The sequence below is a fragment of the Carlito syrichta genome, unplaced genomic scaffold (assembly GCF_000164805.1).
Source record: "Carlito syrichta isolate Samal-C Ts95f unplaced genomic scaffold, Tarsius_syrichta-2.0.1 Scaffold288729, whole genome shotgun sequence".
In the NCBI taxonomy this organism is placed as follows: domain Eukaryota; kingdom Metazoa; phylum Chordata; class Mammalia; order Primates; family Tarsiidae; genus Carlito; species Carlito syrichta.
Window position 1 is genome coordinate 712,212 of NW_007232825.1, and position 22,455 is coordinate 734,666.

At 35.9% G+C, this 22,455-nt stretch overlaps 1 protein-coding gene across 1 annotated transcript in view; it reads right to left on the minus strand.

Moving 5' to 3' along the window:
* NCKAP5 (NCK associated protein 5) overlaps nucleotides 1-22,455 on the minus strand; it is an 847,991-nt gene that overhangs the window by 540,212 nt on the left and 285,324 nt on the right. The window contains exon 3 of the mRNA XM_008053829.2: nucleotides 5,490-5,553. Coding sequence (XP_008052020.1) covers nucleotides 5,490-5,553 — 64 coding nt within the window. The remainder of the gene's footprint in view (nucleotides 1-5,489; nucleotides 5,554-22,455) is intronic.

Consider the following 22,455-nt stretch of genomic DNA (forward strand, 5'->3'; position numbering starts at 1 on the left):
TCAAGCTCCTAGGTTCAAGCAATCCTCCCACCTTGGCCTCCCCAAGTGCTGGGATTACAGGTGCAAGCCACCACACCCAGGCCTACCTAACAAGTGCTTCTCAAAATTACTAAGGTCACCAAATCAAGGAAAGTCTGAGACACTGTCAAACCTAAGAAAAAGTTAAGGAGATGTGACAAGTAAATGTAACGCATATCTTGGAGGGAATCTAGAGCAGGAAAAAGACATTAGGCAAAACTATGGAAATCCGAATGATGTATGGGTTTCATTAATAGTGTATCAATATTAGTTCATTAATTGTGATGAATGTCCCATATTAATGTGAAGTATTAATAATAGGGGAAACCGGGCATAGACAAGGCTAGGCTATCTGCAAGTTTTCTGTAATAAAAAGTTTATTTTTAAAAAGTGATTTTCTTTCCTAGAGATCAATTTTAAAATAGTACTTATAGTGAAAAAAGAATAAGCAGCTCTGTAATTGGCCAGACTTATAGGGGCATTTAGAACATGAAAAGGTAACCATAAAAGTTACATTGTTCAATAAATAATATTGGAAAAATAGTTATCAATTGGGGGGAATCTTTCTGATCCTTACCTCATGCCAAATTGATTCCACCTAAAGTTTGCAAAGATTTACATATTTTCTAAAACTATATAAAGTTCTAGAAGATAATGAGAATGAATATATTTATACTCTTGGTGTAGGATGGACCTTTTTTACAACTAACAATATTTAAGATGACACTGAAGTCTTAAGACAGAAAAGACCTTGCAGTAAACTGAGTCAGCTGAAGTATAAGCTGAAACAATCTTCCAGAATGAAGACATAATCTTGAAGATAATTTGTGAAAAATAATGAAAAACAATGGTGATAGTTGTATCCTGGAAGAAAGAATTAAGGACAAAGAAAACAAATATAAAGAATCTAAAATATGCTGAGAGAAAGTTTCCCAAAATAAAGGTTTGAGTTACTAGAACCAAAAAGCAAACAGAATTGATAAAAACTAATACAGCAACCTAAGGCTTAACATCTTGGATCTCAAGGAACTCAAACGTGCTGAAAAGAAAAAAACAAACAACCCCGTTATAAAGTGGGCAAAAGATATGAACAGACACTTCTCAAAGGAAGACATCTGAGCAGCCAACAGACACATGAAGAAATGTCCAACCTCACTAATCATCAAGGTGATGCAAATCAAAACCACACTGAGATACCAACCAACTCCAGTCAGAATGGCAATTATCAATAACTAAAAAAATAACAGTTGTTGGAGAGGGTGTGGTGAAAAGGGAACACTTATACACTGTTGGTGGGAGTGCAAACTAGTGCAACCTCTGTGGAAAACAGTGTGGGGATTCCTAAAAGCTCTAAATATCGAACTCCCATATGACCCCGCAATCTCCCTACTGGGAATATACCCTGAAGAACTCAAATCAATCTATGAAAAAGATTCCTGAACACGTATGTTTATCGCAGCATTGTTCACAATAGCAAGAACCTGGAATCAACCATGCTGTCCATCAAAAGAGGACTGGATTAAAAAAATGTGGTACATATACACGATGGAATACTACACAGCCATAAAAAAGAACAAAATCATGAATTTTGAAGCAACCTGTATGGAACTAAAGTCTATAATACTGAGTGACCTTTCACAGAAACAAAGATCTGAGTATCACATGTTCTCACTCATATAGTGAACCTTGAACATCTATCATAATACTATAAGAAAAGGATTGACAGTGGTGGGAAACTATGGGGGGGTAGGGGAAGGAAGGGAGGTGGGATTAACGGAAGTAAATATCTGTCTGGGGACGGGGAGACACCCCTTATCAACAAGGGTGCCTGAACGGAACATATTTGTATACCTAACCTTTAACTGTACCCCACAATACCAAAATAAAAAATATTGATTAATAAAAAAAACAAAAATACAGCAACCGGCCAAAAGTAATAGAGCCAACTACTGATGGAGATGAGCTTTGTAACCAGGCCTGCCTCACTTTAACGCCCAAGTTTTTTCTACTTCCACATATGTGCAAAATTAGCCATTAAAAGACCTGCCTGGGCAACTTGGTGAGACCTCATCTCTACAATAAAATAAAAAATTAGCTGGGCGTGGTAGCACGCACCTGTAGTTCCAGCTACTTGGAAGGCTGAGGCGGAAGGATCGCTGGAGCCCAGCAGGTCGAGGCTGCGGTGGCCGGGAGCGGTCACTGCACTCCAGTCTGGGTGACAGAGTGAGACTCCAACTCAAAAAAAAAAAAAAAAAAAAGAAAAAAGAAATATTTCTACATGCAATGTAGTACCCTGCACTGGATTCTAGATCAGAAGAGGGACTTACTGGAAAAATTTGTGAAATTCTAATAAAATCTGGAATTTAGTTAGTACTAACATACCAATGTTAATTTCTTAGTTTTGACAATTACGCCAGAATGATACAAGATGTTAACATTAAGGGATATTGGGTAAAGGGTAGGCAGGTGTGCAACTTTTCTGTAAATCTAAATTATTCCAAAATGAAAGATTATTTTTTAAAAAAAAAGAAGAAATCTCTCAAAATGGTGCCTTGGGTGCTGTCTTAAAAGTTTTAAGTATAGAGACTTGTTACATAAAACCAAATTTTAAAGAGGGTATGCTTTGCACTGAAGACTGTGATTATAACAAGTTTATTGATGACTTTAAAAATAAATTATCTGCCTCTATTTAATTATACAGCTTTTTTTAAAAGACTTCTTATATAATTTCTTCTATACCAGTTTTTCATGTGGATAGAAAAATAGAAAACTGTGAACAGTAGTCTAGAAATATAAGATGACCTGGTTGTGATGAACTGCTTTACATTTCTAACAGACATGACGAAAGTTCTGTAAAAAAAACCTGTAACAGCAAGAATTAAATTTAAAGGATTAATAGAAATGACTGATTTTTAGGAGCTGTCAGGTTCTGAAAGAATCAGGACTTTGGAAATAAATGAATTCTAGGAGCAGGAAAGCTGAAGCATATAATTAAGTAGAAAACTCAGAGGAGTTTGGCTATGTTAAGGAAAAGAGAGAAAAAAACTATTTAGAAAGAGGGAAAAAATATAATGTAAAGAAAATTCATGACAACCAGGGCTTATGGTATCTCTGAGGAATTGAGATGTGATAAATCATGGAGCAGGAGGGGAGGTGATAAGAATAGGAACGGCATCAAGTCCAATCACATCACGGCCTCTCTAGAAGTCTTCCAGTGGTTCCCGTCACTGGGAGCATGAGCCACAAATCCGTGGGGACCTTGAAGGTATATCCTTTCCCCATCAATTCTGAGTTTCCCATCTGCTCTTCACCCTCCTGCCTCACTCCCCTCAAGCTGGCTCCACGCCCCCATGCAGTTCCCCAAGCACTCCAGGCCTTTGCTTTGACTGATCTCCCTGCCTGGAACGCCCCTTCCCAGACATTCCCGTGGTAAAAACTCCTTCACCTCCTTCAGACTTTGCTCAGATATTAACTTTTCAGTGATTTACCACTATGCATATTCCACTTAAAATGGCAAACCCCCCAAACTACCACTCTCCCTTGTGCTGATCTTTTATTTTCTCTCAGCTGCATTACCATCTCACATTTTAATTACATTGAATGTCTGTCTCCCCAGCAGCTAAACTGTAAGCTCTCAGAATTGTGCCTGTTTCGTTTCCCCAGTGCCTAGAATAATGCTGGGCACACAGTAGGTGATCAATAAATATTTGTCAAGTCAGTCAATTTAAAAATGTTATTTTTTTCATTACCGCTATTAAAAAGAGAATACAATATTGGTATCTTTCCCGATGTCATTTTTTAAGCAATTGGGATCATCTTTTTGCTGGTGTTTTCTGGGTATTTCTTTTATGCTGAAAAAATACTTCTATAATGTTTTAAAAGGGGGTTTCATTTTTATAAAAGACTAGACAGCTGTCTGATATCATTTCAACTCAAGCACATTGAATGTCACAGACCAAAAGTGAAAATTCATTATTTCAAGGCCTGTTATTCTTATGAGATTAAATAATATTTAGTGATTGCCAGGAAAAACAAAAGCTCCATCTCATAAAAACTTTACATGGGCTCAACAGCAAGATGAACAGCATGATCTACTAGCTCAATGGAATCATAAAACTCCAATGGCCTCATTTTAAAGATGAGGAAACTGAGTTCTAGACAAGCTAAGCCGCTTCCTCATATTCCATTAGAACATAGCTGATGAAGTGGTGAACAGGAGCTAGTCCTAACAAAAGACTGGAACATTACAAGAAGGACTCGGACCATCAACATTCCGAAATACAGTGAGAAGTCCAGATTGGACATATTCAGTTCACCATCCAATTAAGCATTTATTTTCTCTGACACGTTTCCATTTCCTTGTTCAAAGATGCTTGCGAGTGGTTGCTTTATATCATTTGAACATTCAAAATTCTCTCTGCATTAGGATCACTAGAAAAATATACAGAGCGATCACTTTCCTAAGTATTTTAGCATGCTCAAGGGCCACTGTATCTTCCAGACCCCACTTGACATCCAACCTCTTTCTCCAGCCCTTTGCTTTCCCTGTTGCGAGAAGTGTGAGGCCAACATAATTCATAAATGTCTTACCCTTTTCAGGGGATGGACTGTCAATTAACTTCATAAAATCAAATGGCAGCAGCTTTCAGGGTCTAAAAATGAGCCACTTATCTTTAAAAATCAAATTATTTTGCTGAAAAATTGCATATGTGCCATTGTTTTATCATAAGTCGAGAGAAAAACCTGGTGTTGTATTTTCTTCTCAGTGGCAGCGAGAGCAGTTACTCCACATATATGCATTCCCCAGGTCCCCAGACAGTCATCTCTGATGTTATAGTGGCACAGAGGCAGATACTTTGGCAAAGACAGTCTATAAAATGAAGTTGCTATGGACCAAAACAACTGTATTGATTTTTAGTACAATTCAAAACACAAGGAAACATCAGTTTTCCAAATGGTACTAGTGAAAAAAGGACAGGGAGAAATATACTGCAAATAGCGAGGAAGGGGAAAAGAATAAAACACATTAGTAAACATCTTAGTGTGCTATTAGATTGCTCTCAGATTGTTTGTTTTTGTTGTTTTTAAGTTCCATGAATTGAGAAGGTTGATTTATGCTGAACTGCTCTCATGTAAAAATCTAAAAGTGCTCATTTATGGACTCTGTGCTCACATTGCCTGGGCACTCAACAGACCTTCAGGAGATAAAGCCTTGTAACCTTTTGGACATAGGAACATTGTCCTTAATGCTCAAACATTTATTTGTTTTAATTAATATACCTCATCTTCCTCTTTGCTGGCAGATGGCAGAGAGGTCTAAATCGCATTATAAATACAACCTTTACCAAAACATCATTAAGTTTGCTGCAAGCAAATATTTCCCCTAGCTACCCTCGCTGAGACAAAGTGACTTTCAAGCCAGAGACTTCTGGATAGGAGGTACAAATGAGGCCAGACCAGCCAGGACTCACCATGGCCCCCTCACTAGTTCTTTGGGCAACTTCTCGCTGCAGTCGGGCCACCGCCAACTTCTCCCTGGAGAAACAGAAGCACATGATTAGCTGAACATTCTCAGGGTAGAGGCGACACTGGCAGGGCTGTGCAACATTCCTCTGAGGTCTCCAGAGGAACTCCTTCCTCGGTTTAGCTCACTTCCTCCACTATAATTTCTATAAATATTTAAAGTGATTGGTCATCAGTGCATTGTTTTCATCCAGTGTCATGAAAGAAACTTTTGCCTTGGGTTTTGTAATAGTCAAATAAATGTTAAACGCTGAGTAAAAGCTCCACTTTAAGTTCATTAACATATATCACTCATAAATAAACGTGTCATGGCTAAAATCTTTCAGTTGTCCTTTCTGTATCAATTTTGCTTATACATATTTAATTATTTCTGTTTCTTTAATTTCTCTACCCAATAATAAATTTTTAAAAATCAAACAAAACATAACTCCTTACCATTCCTAAAACAACAACAGAACATTATTTGCCGTCTTGCTATATCTCACAGGTACCATGCCTGGCACTGTGACTACTCTCATTTGAGCCCAACAACAACCCCATAAATTGGTTTTATTGTGCCCATTTTATAGAATGAGAAACTGAGGTTCAGAGTGGCTAACATACTGAGCCTGAGCCCCCTAGGTGGTATGTAGTAATTTGGGGATCAAGTTTTAGGTTTTCTTGCTCCAAGGCCTAAATTAAAAGTTGGCTTATCATTTTTTCAGTGTCTGAGTAATATGAGAATGTAGATTTACAGATCAAATTCGGGCAACCCCCTCAGGTCCCCTTCAGTTCTGGGAGCTCTTCTGCTCTCTCAATAAATCCTGCTTTAACAAAATAATAAAAATAAATAAATAAAGATCAAATTCATTTTAGTATTCTTTACTTAACAACGAGGCCCATTTTTATATCCCTTATTATTATAATTCTGATTTCATTTATAATATATCCAATGGGCACCAAAATTTCAAGAATATTTTGTAAAGTGATAGATACCTGCATTTTGAGTACTTCTCAATTACTCTTTAAGTAGTTGATAGGTGACAAAGGGATAAGTGAACTCTTCCAGTGATTCCTAAATCTCAGTTTTAGCAAGGATTTCTCCTGAAACCCTTCTACTACTACCAAAGAGGAAAAACTATGGGGGTGATCTTTCATCCCTTAGTCTTCCCTCTGTACAGGATCAGCTATGCAGACAGAGGAAGCAGCTCCACCACTTGACAGGTAAGACAATTTCTTTCCACCTAACTGTTTGGAATACCTATGACTGCCAAGAAGACATGTCCTACATAGTCTTTTAGTAGGAAGAGCCCCCTCTGCTTAAATACCCAAAGGCAAAGACTAGAAGAAGGAAAACTAGAAGCACAAGACCTTAGAAGAATACAAGTTTTTGGAGCCTGAAGCAGGACCTGTGAGTGCACCTCTGAGAAGGGTAGCTAGACAGGACCCATGAAGAGATGGAAGTCACCTGACTCTTCTTGAGGTAAGCAAGGCAGAGAGTCAATACGTGTTTCCCAACTCAAGTCCTGATAAGAAGATGAAGGAACTCAATGAAAATAACAAGTGAAAGGAGCAAAACATTGAAAGAGAAGGATATGACTGACTTCTGGTTTAACATGAAAATTAAACATGAATTTATCTCTTCTCTCTTCAAAAATAATTAAAATAGTACAAAGGGATAGCAGCAGTAAATACTCATAAAGTAAAAAAAAAAAAACAGGAAAAGAACAACCTCATATTCTACAACTCATCAATTCCACTCTGAGGTATAAACCCAACAGAAATAAAAATATATGTTCACCAAAAGACATGTACTAGAATAATCATGAAAGCACATTTGTAAAAACCTTAAACTGAAAGTGCACACACCCATTACAGAACAGCTAAATAAATTTTAGCACAGTCATACATAGAAATACTATAAAGTACTGAGAAGAAATAGTTTATACCTAGTCACAACAATATATGGAATATTACAAACTGTTAAGTGAAAGAAACAAATGCAGAGAGTATATACGTTTTGTGCCATCTATGTAAAGTGAAAATACAGGCAAAAATCTTATCCAGTTTGATAAGAAAAAAAAAGACATGAATATCAGAAAGGAAGAGGTAAAACTGCCTCTATTCACAGATGACATTATATTCTAATAGAAAATCCCAAAGAATTGACTATACAACTAACAAGTGAATTTAGCTAAGTCACAGGTTAGAAGCCAATGTACAAAAATCAGTTCTATCTTTGTACACTAGCATCAAACTGAAAAATAAAATGTAAAAGTATCTATTTATAATGATTTCAAAAAATAGGGAATAAATTTAACAACAGACTTGTATGACTACTATACAGAACACTACAAAACACTGCTGAGAAGAATTAAAAGAGGCTAACAAAGACACACCAAGAGAACCCAAAATATTAGAATTTATTTACAAAAAATTTTGTTTATTCTTACACATTTAAGCTTCAGTCACTGTCAAAGTACTCTCTGTTTGATGCAATACACCTATCAAGACACCTTTTCCACGGCTCAAAACAGTTTTTGAACTCATCAATTTTGATGCCTCTTAGTGCTTCTGTCATTCTTTATTTCATGTCTTCCATATTGGCAAAACATTTTCCTTTGAGGACATTTTTTTTTTATCCAAGAAAACAAAAAAAAATGTCACTTGAGGTGAGATGGGGTGAATAGGGAGGCTAGGGCACTGGAGTCATGGCACTTTTGGTAAAAAACTGCTGAACACTCATCATGGTATGGGCAGGTGTGCTCATAATTACCCATCATGAAATGGGAAAACACATTGACAGAATCAAAAAAAAAAAAAAAAAAACCCAAACAAACAGACAAACAAAAAAAACCTAATTGAAGCCAAACACAGCCTCTTAAAATGTCAGCTAGGTACACTGGTGCCGATGGGTTCCTAGAACACTTACCTAGGGAACAAAGTCTATACTATAAAGGGTCCTCATCCAAAAAATAATTCCTTGTTCTTTTTGGGTTCCCCCTTGTATACCACATCCATATTAGATATTAGAATATTAGAACAGTCAAAATTTGTACCAAATCATCTATACACTCTTTTTCACTGAGATGTATAACTTCACCAAAGTAAATAAAGATAACATGAATAACAGGAAACAAGGATTCTCATATAAAAGAGGAGAAAAGAGAATTCACTTTATTTTTGGTAAAAAGAAGCCCCTGAACAACAGCTAGGTAAGAATCCAGAGAACAACTAATCTAGACTGCAGCATGAGAATGAAAAGTTTCAGAAGGATGACTCCAAGGGAGGGGGAAAAAAGCTTAACTAAAACAAATTATCTATGTGTTTGTAAATATTGAAAAGAGTTGTAGAATTTTAGTGTAAAGTTTGTTAAGAATCGGAGCTTGAAACATAAAATTCTAAGCCAATGGCAGGAAGTGGCAATTATTAACTCCAGAATAAAAGCAGTTATTCTAGAAATGTGATTCCAGAAGTCTAGACTCAGTTAGTCAGCTGTGAATGACATTTACTTTTTAAATTATTATCATTATTTAACTAAATTAAGTTACAATTTATGAAAACATTGAAGAAGAGGAAGCATGGAGAAATAGAAGAAGACTAAATCCTTGTCTTCTATAATAAAACAATGGGAAGATAATAAAGACACTATATAATGCTGAAAAGTAATCAATCTAGAAATAGAAGTACAAGCATGCTATTTAGATACAAAAGGTAGATGGAGAAGAATGAACAGTGGTTATATCAGGACAGTAAGGCACAAAGGTGGGGAGGGAGGGTGTACATTTTATAAATCTTATCACTGCATTTGATTTCCAAACTATGCACATGTATTGCTTTGATTTAAAACTTCTCAAAAATATGTATTTTTAAAACAAAATATTGGCGCATTTTGTTTTCTTTTTATTAAAAACATTATAATAATGATAGTCATCAGCTGAAGATTTAACATGAAGTGATTGATTGCCACGGTCCTGAGAAGTACCCACTGAAAAGCTTTTGTAAATTAGGCAAAATAAGAACTATAAGAAACAAGGAGTCTTTGGACAAATGTTTTATTTTTATTTTATTTTTATTCTTTTGAGTCGGAATCTCATTCTGTTGCCCAAGCTGGAAGGCAGTGGCATGCTCACGGCCACCACAACCCTGAACTGCTGGGCTCAGGCAATCCTTCCAAGTAGCTGGAACCACAGGCATGTGCTACCATGCCTGGCTGATTTTTTTTATTTATTGTAGAGAAAAGGTCTCGCCATGTTACTCAGATTGGTCTGGAACCTCTGAGTTCAGGCAATCCTCTAGCCTTTGCCTCCCAGAGTGCTGGGATCATAGGCATGAGCCACCATACCTGGAGGGACAAATGTTTTAAAGCACATACTACTAGAAATTATATTACATTATATATATATAATATTATTATATTATATTATAGATAATAATAGACATATACCAGACATTCAATTTAAGTCAAATCCTTACAAATACATAGCATTTTGTGACTACCTTCCGTCACCTATCATAATGTTTTCAAGGTTTGTTCATGTTATAGCATATATCAGTCCTTCATTATTTTTGTTGCCAGATAATATTTCATTGTGTGTCTACACCACATTTTCTTTAATCCATGATGATCCTTTATTTCCTATTTATCCATTAATATTACAGTGTTGGCTTCAGACAGAAGTTTGGAGCCATAAAGATGATATTACTCAGGAAACAACAAAGATGTTTATTGTAGGATAAAATGACTGCGATGTTGTCACGTGTGTATGTAATTTGCTGTATCACATAGGTTAGATTTTTGTGCATGAGTTGTCTATCTGTAAGCCATTGAGCATATAATGGTTGCAACTTGGTGAAATTAAACCTACTGGGCTATCTTTTGGGAAAAAAAAAAAGTACATACTACAAACAGTTTAACATGTTCAGAGAGATTTTAACTTTAAAATATTTAATTTTCTTCACTGAAGTATAAGATACCCAGAAAAATTAAGAAATCACAAGGGCATATCTTGATGAATAACCAAAGTGAACATGTCCGTGTTAGTAACAACTATGCAAGAAAACAAGATTATTTCCAGAACACTAGAAGTTTTACTGTGATGCTCATGATGACTAGCTTAGTACAATAATATCTAAATTCATTTGGCACTTTCTTTTCTGTGTATACTGAAACATGAAGCTCTTTAACTTCTAAAGTATGTTATATACACTGTCTTATATTTTACTCAACTGCTTAGTCTATATATATTTTCCTCCAAATAAGACCATAAATTCTTCCTTGACCACAATAGTAGCAGCCAAAAATGTTGATTCATGCATTTCTGCAGGTGGTCAGTTGTGGTGTAGTTATATGTTACTATCACAGCTGGTTGCCTGAATGTAAAGATCATAGCTAGTCCCTCTCTGTAACACCTACTAAGGGTCACTTAGTAGGAACAAAATAAATGTTTGTGACTTGATGAATGAGGACTTAGGCATAGAATCTAATACCAACTTGCCTAGCCTAACAGAAGTTTAAATAATACTATCACTTTGCATTTATATGGTATGTAACACAACTGTGTGCACAAGCACACAGACATATATATGCATTGATTCCCTCAGGGCACCTTCCAGTTCTGATTGGGCACAAAAGCATTTTTATCTACATTCTAAAATTATGAAATGCACAGTTTCCATGGACTTTCACAGGTAAGTATTTGAGTAAGCTTCAACAAAGCAAATTCCTATGTATGAACCCTGAATGGGGGAACAAGAGTTCTCAAATATTTCTGCATGCCAAAAAATTGAGGATTCTAAAGAGTCTCTGTTTATACGAGTTATATCTACTGGTATTTATCACATATAAATTAAAACTGACAACTTTAAAAGTATTTATTTATTAATTCACTAAAAGAACAATAAGTCCATGCTAACATAAGTAAAACATTTTAATGAAAAGCAATCCTATGTTTCAAAACAAAAATAAATTTTCTGAAACAAGAAATACTGTTAGAATTTTGAAAATATCTTTAATGTCCTTAAGAGAAGATAGCTGGATTATCACGTCTGCTTCAGCATTCAATCTGTTGTGATAGCTGTAGCTTCTACAAAACTGTCATATAGCTTCTAGAAAACTCCACTCATGAAAGGTGAGTGAAACAGGCAAATATCATCTTAGTGTTAGTGCAAAAATAGTTTTGATATTGCAGATCCCTCGGAAGGGTTTTGGGGGCAACCTGAGTCCCAGAACCACACTTTTAGAACTTCAACTAGAAGACAAATACAGAACCAGGAGTGGAAGAATATTCTAGAAAACTGCTTCTAGAAAACTGTTTTGAGACATCATTCCTAATTGCAGAATCTTCAGAGAAAGCTTTAATATATATGCTAATGGCATGCTAATTTTTCACAAGAGCAGTTTAGCATAAAAGACATTTCTAGGAACAGAACAAGAGTTTATCTTATCACTATCAGCCTACTAAATGATAAAAGAGTGCTACTACAATATAAAGGTTAGGAACATCACTATGCTTAAAAGAGATGGACTTTATAACAACTATTAGCAACTGTCACACCATATAGGTCCTTCTCAAATCTTATTAATTTAATTTGAAAGAAAATCTTAATGCTTTCAGTCATTACATAGTTTTTAAAAAAGGAAATACTGTATTAGCAAATCATTAAATTTTGTGGACTGCCCAACATACTATATTTTTAAGCATTCAATAAAAAAAGAAAGTATGACTAAACCAACATGAAAGGGCCATCTCTAAAGGAACTGCATTCTAGGCGTTTGATTTGGTGAAACAGTAAAATATGTAGAAACTGGAAATACCCATTTTATTTCTGACCTTCCACCACATGAACAAAGATATGCCCAGTTTCAACAAGCCATATGAAAGTAGGTGACACAAACATGGAAAATTTCAGAGTAGTCTAGGTTACAGGAAACACATCCCCTAACCCTAGCCCTCCTCCTTATCTAAAAGTTGGGAAATTGCTTATGTGTAGACAATTTACCCTGACTCAGAGTGGCTGGGTGATGAAGGAGCAGAATTTGCAAGAACAGCAAATAAAATTGCTTTTTTGGGACCATGCTCTGCAATTGTTTAAAAACATGTATTCAGGAAATGCAACCTGTAATGCCATAAAGCCGAGACCCCTCAGGGGTCATGTAGCAAGCAGGCAAAGCCAGTGACAGCTAAGTCTCACTATAGCAAGAGCACTCCTACTGAGCTATTTTATGTATTAAGGCTCTGAATTATATTCTCTTTGAAAAGTGGGCTTTCAAGGAAGAAAAAAAAATTTCTTTCTTTAGGTTCAATAATTTTTATATTGCGAATATTTCAAATCTTTGTGGTATGTACATTTTATGTCAGCTGGAGTTTTTCTTTTCTTTTTTTGTTTTTTAGTGGGAAATATATTTTATTTTTGTATCAAAAAGGTTATCTTTCTTTTATAAAGCTAAGGGAGTGATAAAGTATTGAATTGGTAAAAGCCTCTATGATAAAATACTCATTATTTCAAGATGTTAACATTTCTGGGATCAAATTATAACTCCATCAAAATATTAAAAATAAATGGTTCTGTCTTCTTTACAGAAATCTCATTTGCCCTTGGGTTTAGTAGTTCCTGGCAAACCACAGCTTCAAACCCTCATGATTCCAATATATGTGTGAAACCAGTTGGGACTAGCATCTTTTTCATGCAAATTCAAAGTTCTTATAAGCGTTTTGTGTAAAAAATAAAGAATACTGGACTTGCAAGCTACCCAAGGCAAATTAAATACACTCACATACACAAACACACTTGCTGCTATTTAAAGGCCTTCGTTCATCTGCTGGAAATAGACAACTGAGCGTCTGCACTGCATCACCGTTTTGTTTTGTGTTTGTGGCAAAGCCAGTAGCTAGCTCATTATGAAGTGGGTAGTAACTTTATGATTGCAGAACAAAAGCTTGGGGATATTTTATCAAGAGCTGTGAATCCTTATTTACACAATAGGAATGAAAGAAGAATATAAACAATATACACACAATGAAACTAAAGAGACTACAACACTTACTCCACTTTCAGTTATGTGCAGAGAAATGTTCTCTCCAGGAAGGATGAAAGAGAACTACTCTTCTTAATCAATTTTATATCCAAATGGGGAATTAACCCCAGGTTTCTAAAGTTCCTCAGTATAGCCCCAGACTATCTCAACTGAAGATAATAAACAACAACATTTTATAGGTCAACCATGGATCCTCAGAATACCACAGACACATTTGCAAGTTAAACCCATGGAAAGAATGTCCCCAGTGAAGCCAACAGGATATTGGCATTTGTAAAATTCAAAAAGACACGCAAGATTTGCCAGTTTAGAAAAATGTTCCCCAAGGAGAAAGCAGCTTGCAAAGGGAGAATATATTCAGGTTGTGATGTGTGGAGACCCCAGACTGCAGGGTGCTCCAGAGCCATCTGTTGCATGAGTGTCCAACACAGGTCTGTCTGGAGACAAATCAGTGTTCTCTTGCCACTTTAAAGGAAACCCAGGACTCCCATCCACCCTGAATAGGGGATAATGGAGACACTGTGTGCCCCACTCACCACCAGGCAGATGGTGCCCCTGTGAGGATGGCCTGATGGAAGAGCGGCTAGGGCTCCTAGTGTAAGTGGGAAGAATACTATTTCTACTCATTTTAAGACTCAAGGCCCCAAATATTCTGTTCACACAATGCATTTGGAAGGTGCAGCTATACCTTGCATGAAATAAACGGTCAATATGTTAAATACTGTGTGTTTTGATAAGAGTACTAGATAATTTGTGAGATAGTCACTTGATTTTTCTAGAAAAATTAAATATAACAACTAGGCATGCTAACATATGTATTAAAAAAGAAAATACATTTTGGGGCATCTTAGTAATCCAAAGTCAGTTTCCTTTACTGTGATTAAGATATTGTGGTATTAAAGAATCCTATAATATTCCCCCTAAAAAATACTAAGTTCATGTTAGTTTTGGTTTCTAAGTTAAGTTCCTACAAAGTATTTGAAACTAGTTACTTATATTTATGTATTTTATATATGTATCTCTATTTTAATTTATTCTGAACATTCTGCTAACTGAAACTACATAATCCAAAAATAATGAAAATTTTATTTCATTCAGCAAACAGTTAATGTGAGTTTACTCTAGGCCTAGTAGAGTTCTAGGTCTTGGGAAGTAAAGATAAATAAGACAGTTCCAAATGCATAGACATCAGGACCAACAGTTGGAGAGAACATGTCTAAACACACCAGTGTCACAAGACACAATAAGCATATGGTTCATGTATTCAAAGCTGAATTTTAAAACAACTGTTAGGTGACCAGTTTATCAAAAGATTGAAATTGAACTTCCTTTAAATGCGGAGGCACACGCTGCTATTTCTAAGATCTTTTTTTTCAATTCTATAGTTTTTAGCGACAAATCACATGGAATAGGTCTGTCCTTAAACATAGTTTGATAGAAAATTTCTATTATATGTTTTATGTTATTCTCTAAATTCCGTAAGTGTTGTAAAACAATACTGTTAGACTTTTGTTCAGCTCCAAGATATGCCTTTTTGGTGTCAGGAGAGACACTTGAATGACTTTTTCATTTAAAAAGATAATTATAAAAGCTAATATTTACTGAATAGTTGCTGAGTCAAGCACTATACTCACTACTTTACATGAAAAATTTAAACCTCAAGCAATCCCAAGAAGTAGGTATTATTTATCATCTACATGATATATAGCAATGGTTTTCAACTTTCTTGGATTCAGAACCCCTTTCTATTCTGAAAAAAAAAAAAAAAATCATTGAGGTTCCCAAAGATTTTGTTTTTGTCAATTATATCTATGAATATTTACCATATTCAAAAGTAAAACAGGGACATTAAAAATATATGTTTATTCATTTAAAACAATTCCATTGCAGACAAACATAAACATAATTATGAAATATAACTGTAGATTTCAAAAAATAGCAAAGCATGTGGCATTGTCTTATACTATGGCAAATGTCTTGAATATCCGACCAACAAAAATGACATCTGGATTCTCATATCTGCTTCTACATTCAATATGCTGCAATGTCACATGTGGGATAGCCTCTGGCAAACCACTGTGTGCTCATGAGAGAATGAGAATGAGAAAGGCAAATAACATCTTAGTATTCTTATAAAAATAGTTTTGACCTTATAGATCTCTGAAAAGGTCATAGGGCCCCAGAGGTCCTCGGTCCACAGTTTGAACACTGCTATTGTGCAGCAATACCTACTACCTCCATGGGTAACTGAGGCTGCTCATGTAGACTCGGAAACGTGGCGATCACCCTGCTGCTCAAACGTTTAAATATGAGCATTCATGTTTTACCAAATGTGCAAAATAGCAATAACTACTATATATTTAGTTAAAATCCTCTTTGTCAGAACTTGTGCCTCTGTATCTCCCATCACCTGTTACCACTTCTTCACAAATAATGCAATAAATGATTGGAGTCTCCAAGGCCACAACACATTTTTTTGTTTACCATTTTAATGTGAATCAATGAGAAAACTACTAATATAACTTGTCAGGAACACATTGAATCCCAAAGACTATAAAGCCACATTTCTAGCAGAGTAGAGGAAAATACTAATCAAAATCCCAATATAAACCTATGCTCATGCATAGGTTTTGTTTCAGTTAACATCCTCCTGTATATTTTTTCCCCTGTGAATATATCACCAAATGTCTAGATTGAAATTAGATAGGCGATTATTCTCATGTATGCCTTGAGGCAGAGAGTCATATGCTAAAACTTGAAGAAAAGGTTCAATTAATCATCAGTCTTCCCCATTTCTGGTGGGCCCCAAGAATACGAGCCCGGTGGCGATCTGGTATGCATGTAGGGAGAACAGGTTTGCTCCCCCGAGGAGGCTGAGGCCCATTCTTTCCACACACAGAGGCATCCTGGGGAGTCACCCACCACAGAGGCCTTGACAATGCTGAGCGCCAGGTGCGCCTGTCGTGAGGGCAGATGGGGAGACCAGTGGCAGCAGTCCCTGAGTAATGGTTAAATTAATTAGCCTTTCCAAAGCAGATCATTTAATTACTCATCCCCTCAGATAGTCAGGGTGAGAGCAGATTTAGAGAAACTTTTAGAGCCACAGCCCAGATGAAAGAAACTTCTTTATATACTTTTTCCAGTGCATACAACGCTGCCCCAAAGCTTCAAAACACCAAAAATAAAAAATAAAATCATTCTGATTACATATTTTCGGGTACTCTATAAACAACCATGATGTATAAAAGTCAGTATGTTGAGAGTGTGTTCTAAATTGTTGACCTTCACATGAATCTGTGCAGCAAAGTCAGTTAGCAGGAAACTCAACAGGAGTAACCTGTACAGACCATGGACTTTGGAAGAGAGGGGGAGTTTAATAAACTGTGTTATGCAGATTAAGGAATGTTCCCCAACCTCAACAAAAATTAATACAGAGAGTTTGAAACAATTTGGTGTGCTGGAATACAGAGATAATTAGTAAACACAAGCAAACAAAATCCCTAATTTTGTGGCTTGAGTTTCTGAAGGTCTTTTATCCACATGCTTGTCCTTACTGAATTTTCTGCAGCTTCTAAAAAAATAAGGAGTAGTTCTATAAATGCTTACCCTATACATGTATTCTCAAAAATCGTTCTTCCATTTTCAAGAACGGCACCTCAAATTTCACCCATGTTTTTATTCATTCATTCATCCATTCAGTCACTCGTGTGGTCCACTAAGTCACAAGCGTTTACTTAACTGTTTATCTCCCTAATGGAATGTAAGGGCCTAGACAACGGGAACTTTATCATCTTTATGTCCAGGGCATGAACATGAGCAAAGATGGTTTCACTGACTTGAGGCAAGATTGCAAATTGCTTTCAACCATATTCAACATCAGAAATTAATCTGACATCCTGAGCTTGGCAAAATAAGCCAATAAAATCACACAAGCTACCTGAAATCCTTGCTACTATGGTCATACATGTAGCATTTTGTACAATTTAGAAGCTCCCTGGATTCTTGTTAGTAAATAAATAAACCAGTGAAGAAATGAACTCATCTTTTTGGGTTTTCTCCTTTTTATTTCTGCTTGGAACTATTAGCTTTCACTAGAATAATATATGCATTCATCCCCAAATTTTTGATAAAGTCAGAAAAGCCTGAATTTAACACAATCCTGAATTAAAGTGATTCTACTGTCTACTCCTCTCCTCTGTCTGGTGCAAATCCCAAAGCTCTCCCACCTAAAATATTTCTAAAATACATATGAGAGGAAAAAAAAAACTCCCTTAATTTCAATATAGCAATTTCTAGTTTAAACTCTTACAATTACTTCTTCCTTGAGTATAAAGTCAGTTCCAAGACTTCAAAAAAGCTTTCCTTGTGAGATATACTTTTTATGAATCATTGAAGAACCATTTAATTTCTTAAACTTAATTTTCACTTGTGAAAAAGCTAGGTTTCTGAATGAGTATTCCTTATGTTTCTATGTGTTTTAAGAATCCTAGAATTCCATATGTCTTCATATACTGCCCTCCCAATATATTTTATTTAAATATTAAAATTCCACTAACAAAAAATCTAGGTCTGTGTCATGTCTCACATTCAGAAAAACTTTTTACAACAACTGAATTATATCAATTTTGGTAACACCCACAGCAAATAAGTTATAACTAGCTTGTTATGGAAGGGGAATTCTTTAGGAAAAGAAAATACACGCTAACCATATTCTAAGGAGCATTACATACCTGTGGGCAGGTATGACAATAGCCCTTATGTGACAACAAATTTAGTTTCCATGACTTCCAATCAATGGCCTGAAATCTCATTCTGTCACTATTTTGACAAAGGCACCAAGTCAGTATCTATGAGGAGACTCTAGCCATCTGCCTAGGCTCAGAAAAAGAAGGTTTGTGAGTTCTAAAGGGAAGAGCTGAAAGAGGTATTGATGGAAGCATTGGTGGATTGAAACACAGCAAAGTTTATGCACCAAAACCTTCTTTCATTTGCAGTATGAGTCATACACACATAAGCTTGAGTTCAATTCAACAAAATGGTGCTTTGTAAGACAGACTGGAAGCACCATCAGTCTATTTCACAAATACTATGCTGCTTGCTAAATTGGAGGCACTTTGCTAGGATCTATGAAAGCTACAATGATGAGTAAGGCTCAGCCCCTACAGTCAGGAGCATTCTATCTCAGAAAATAGATTCTATGCCTATGTGCAGTGTTCTGGGTTAGAAAGTGCCCCTCCAAAATTCACATATTGAAGTCCTAACCCCAGTGCCTCAGAACGTGAATTTATTTGGAGATAGGGGTCTTTGCAAAATATCAAGTTAAAAATGAGGTCATTAGGGTGGGCCCTAATCCAATAGGCCTGGAGTTCTTATAAAAAGGGAAATTTGGAAGACAGACACACACAAAGAACACTACCATGGGAAGATAAAAGCATAAATTGGGGTGATGCTTCTTCAAGTCAAGGGACAACAAAGATTGCCAACAAACTGCCAGAAGTTAGGAGAAAGGCATGAGATAGATTTTCTCTTAAGCCCTCAGAAGCAACCAAGGAAGACAAACTTTTGTTGTGTAAGCCACCATGTTTGTGGTACTTTGTTATAGCAGCCCTAGAAAACTAATATAAACCAGATATATTTTTATACAAAATCTATTGACTATGTATAGTTGCACATGATCCACCTCTCTATATACAAATATACATATACATGGTCAAATATAATGGATGTCCCATGCAATGTATAACATATTTTCTGCAGGAGTGTTTAAATCTGACCAGGAGAATCAAAAAATCCTCTTTATAAGAGGAAAAAGCAGTCACATTTCACAAAAGTTAAGAGCCATAAAAAGTTAGAAGCCAAACATGGAAATTTATAACTATAGTGCTATAAACTCTTTACTGCAAAGTGGGTTTTTAAAAAAATTCTAAAGAACTCACTTATTTTACTTGCCATTTCTCAAGAGAGTTCCAGAAGACTGTATGAAAGATTCAAATGGCACACTTGATAGCTAAACCTCTACAGGCACACAATTTCTTAGGCATTGAGACATTTTTAGCACTTTCATGTTAATATTGTTTTACTAAGTCTACTGTTATGCCCAGTATAAGATACTGCCTCAATGTTCTATTAGGAGAACATTGACTTAGTTGGTCTTCCAGAACGGAGATGGTTTGCAAATATACTCCCTGACTGTCCCATTACTGAGGCATATGTTGACCGCTTGTGGGTCATAAGGAGTTAGGTGATCTGTAACGTTGAAATTGGTCTTCTAGAGTTAGTACCCATAACCAAGTCCTCATTAATTCAGATCTCTACTCAACTGAGACATTATCAAGTCTCGGGAGCACTATAAATTTACTGATTTTTTTTTTACAACCATTCACTTAATAGACTTCTCTAAAGCATTGTAAGAGTAATTTGATGTTTTAATCATCTGTCAATTCATTTTTATAAATCCATAACCTTTCAGAACCAAGCTCACTTACTCTCCTTTCAGAATTATTTCCACCATTGAGTTTCGTGTACTAGTTAGACTCTTCTAATCTTCTTAAGACTGTGTGAGTCGGCTTTCTCCTGGTTGCAAGAAACAGAAACAAACTTTGGCTAGAATGAGAAAGAGGAGGCATTTTATTAAATACGTTATGATATTCCAAAAGGAACTGAACAACCAAACCCTGGGAGAAGCAGGAGCCATCAACCTCCAGGGGCCTCTGTAGCAAGAATTTATATATGCCTTCACTTGATGTTTTCATGATGTCCTGTTGAGCTCTGGGGACTCCTGGTTTCTATTCCATCAGTTCCACACTTTAAATTTCCCAGAATAAGATCCCCATCTGCACAGCTTAGGTGAGGTATACACCCTGAACTAATCAGTTTTTGCCCTGGGGGAGAGTCACCTAGCACTGTCTTAGACATAGTTCTAACTCTTATGGGTTACGGGCTGTTCTAACAGAACAAAATAATTATTAGACTTGACCCCATGGGTTGATAATTTATACATTCATACTGTTCTTTCAATGAAAAAGCCTTTTTATCTATTTTTTAATTAATCCTTACTCAAACCTGCAGCAAAAAAAATCAACTTTTTAAAATTCAATCATTTTTACATTAATTACAATTGCACTACCTCCATTTGAGGTTTATCATTAAAATACTTAGCTAACATCAAGCCCACATTTTGTTTTCTTTTCTTTCTTTCTTTCTTTTTTTTTTTTTTTTTTGAGTTAGAGTCTCACTCCGTCGCCCAGGCTGGAGTGCAGTGGCACACTCACAGCCACCCCAGCATTGACCTACTGGGCTCTGGCAATCCTTCTGCTTCAGCCTTCCAAGTAGCCAGAACTACAAACATGTGCTACCACACCCAGCTAATTTTTGATTTATTGTAGAGATGAGGTCTCACCAACTTGCCCAGGCTGGTCTCGAACCTACGGGCTCAGGCAATACACTTGCCTCAGCCTCCCAAAGTGCTGGGATTACAGGTTGAACCATTTTGTTTCCTTTATACTGTCTTGATCCCTCCACTGTCATTGTGACTTAAAATTTATATTGAGAACATTCCTCGTTTTCCTTCTATAATACTTAAGCAGAGTTTAGTCTACATATTGCTTTCTGTGTATTTCACTGTTTCCGTCAGTCTATTTTATATTGAGCACATTCCTATAAATTGTATCAGCTATGAAACACTATGAACATGCTCACATACTATGTATTAGAGTCAGAGAGTACACTTTTAGGAGACACACAAACAAATCAGAAAGTATCTTCTAGTCTTGTCCTTCATACTACTGTCAGCATAACTTTAAAATACCAACAAGATTTCAAAGGGCACAAGAACTTTGAAAAATATGTTGATTTTTAAAATCTAAAGAATGAAAGAGAAAGTCATTCTTCCCTATATCCTTTTTAAACAATCTGATCACAGCCAAATGTGGATATTATTCAATCAGCATCTGATCTGACAAGTAGCTAAAATGCAACAAAAAAACAATGAGAATCATTAGTGGGGAAATGGAAGAAACTAATAACGGACAGAATAATATCATAAGAGATGAGAAATGAATGGAAACCAATTTGAAAAATAATTTTATATTATACCAGGTAAAACTCCACGAGGGAAAAAACAATTCTCTGATGTATAACCATCTAGGATACTCTCAACAGGGGTAAAAGAGTTCTTAGAAAACAGAAGAGCAACTGGTGGGCAAACACCAGCAAATGCTTTTGCAGAATAATAATGGCATAGCAACTAGGCAGAAAAATTCTGTCAAAACAGGTTATTGTAAACTCCCTGTTTACATGCAAATAAATCTAAGCATTTATAATTATCATCTGTTTCACTGGCACAGTGAGATATTTTTTAAAAATAAGGAAATGAAGGCATCTTTTGTATCTTAAAACAAGAGAGGGGAGAAAAAGTAGTGAGTGGTTCAAAGAGCCAACAAAAAGCCACTTTCTGAAGGATGACTGATGCCTACCATGCCTGAAAGCAGATGATGGCTAAAGTGGTGAGCAACAGTCTTTGAACATATTTTGGCTACATTTAAAATAGAAGAGGACAGGCATAATGAAAACTCATATAATAATTGCATTCCAAGTACTTTATGCTAATCAGTAACTCACTCAATGCTCACCTAAGCATAAGATAGGCACTATTATTTTCCCCATTTTACAGATAACAAAAATAAGGTACAGAGAAATTATGTGTCTTTCTCAAGTTAGACCCAAGCACTGCTGGCTCCAAAGTGTTCATTCTTCACCCTAATGCTATACTATCAACACGATTCTACTTACCATTATGATTTTTTACATTGCATGTGGTTGTTCAGTAATATGAACACTAAAAAAAAAAAAAAAAAACTAGATAAATTTATGGGATGCTCTCAAAATCTATTTTAATT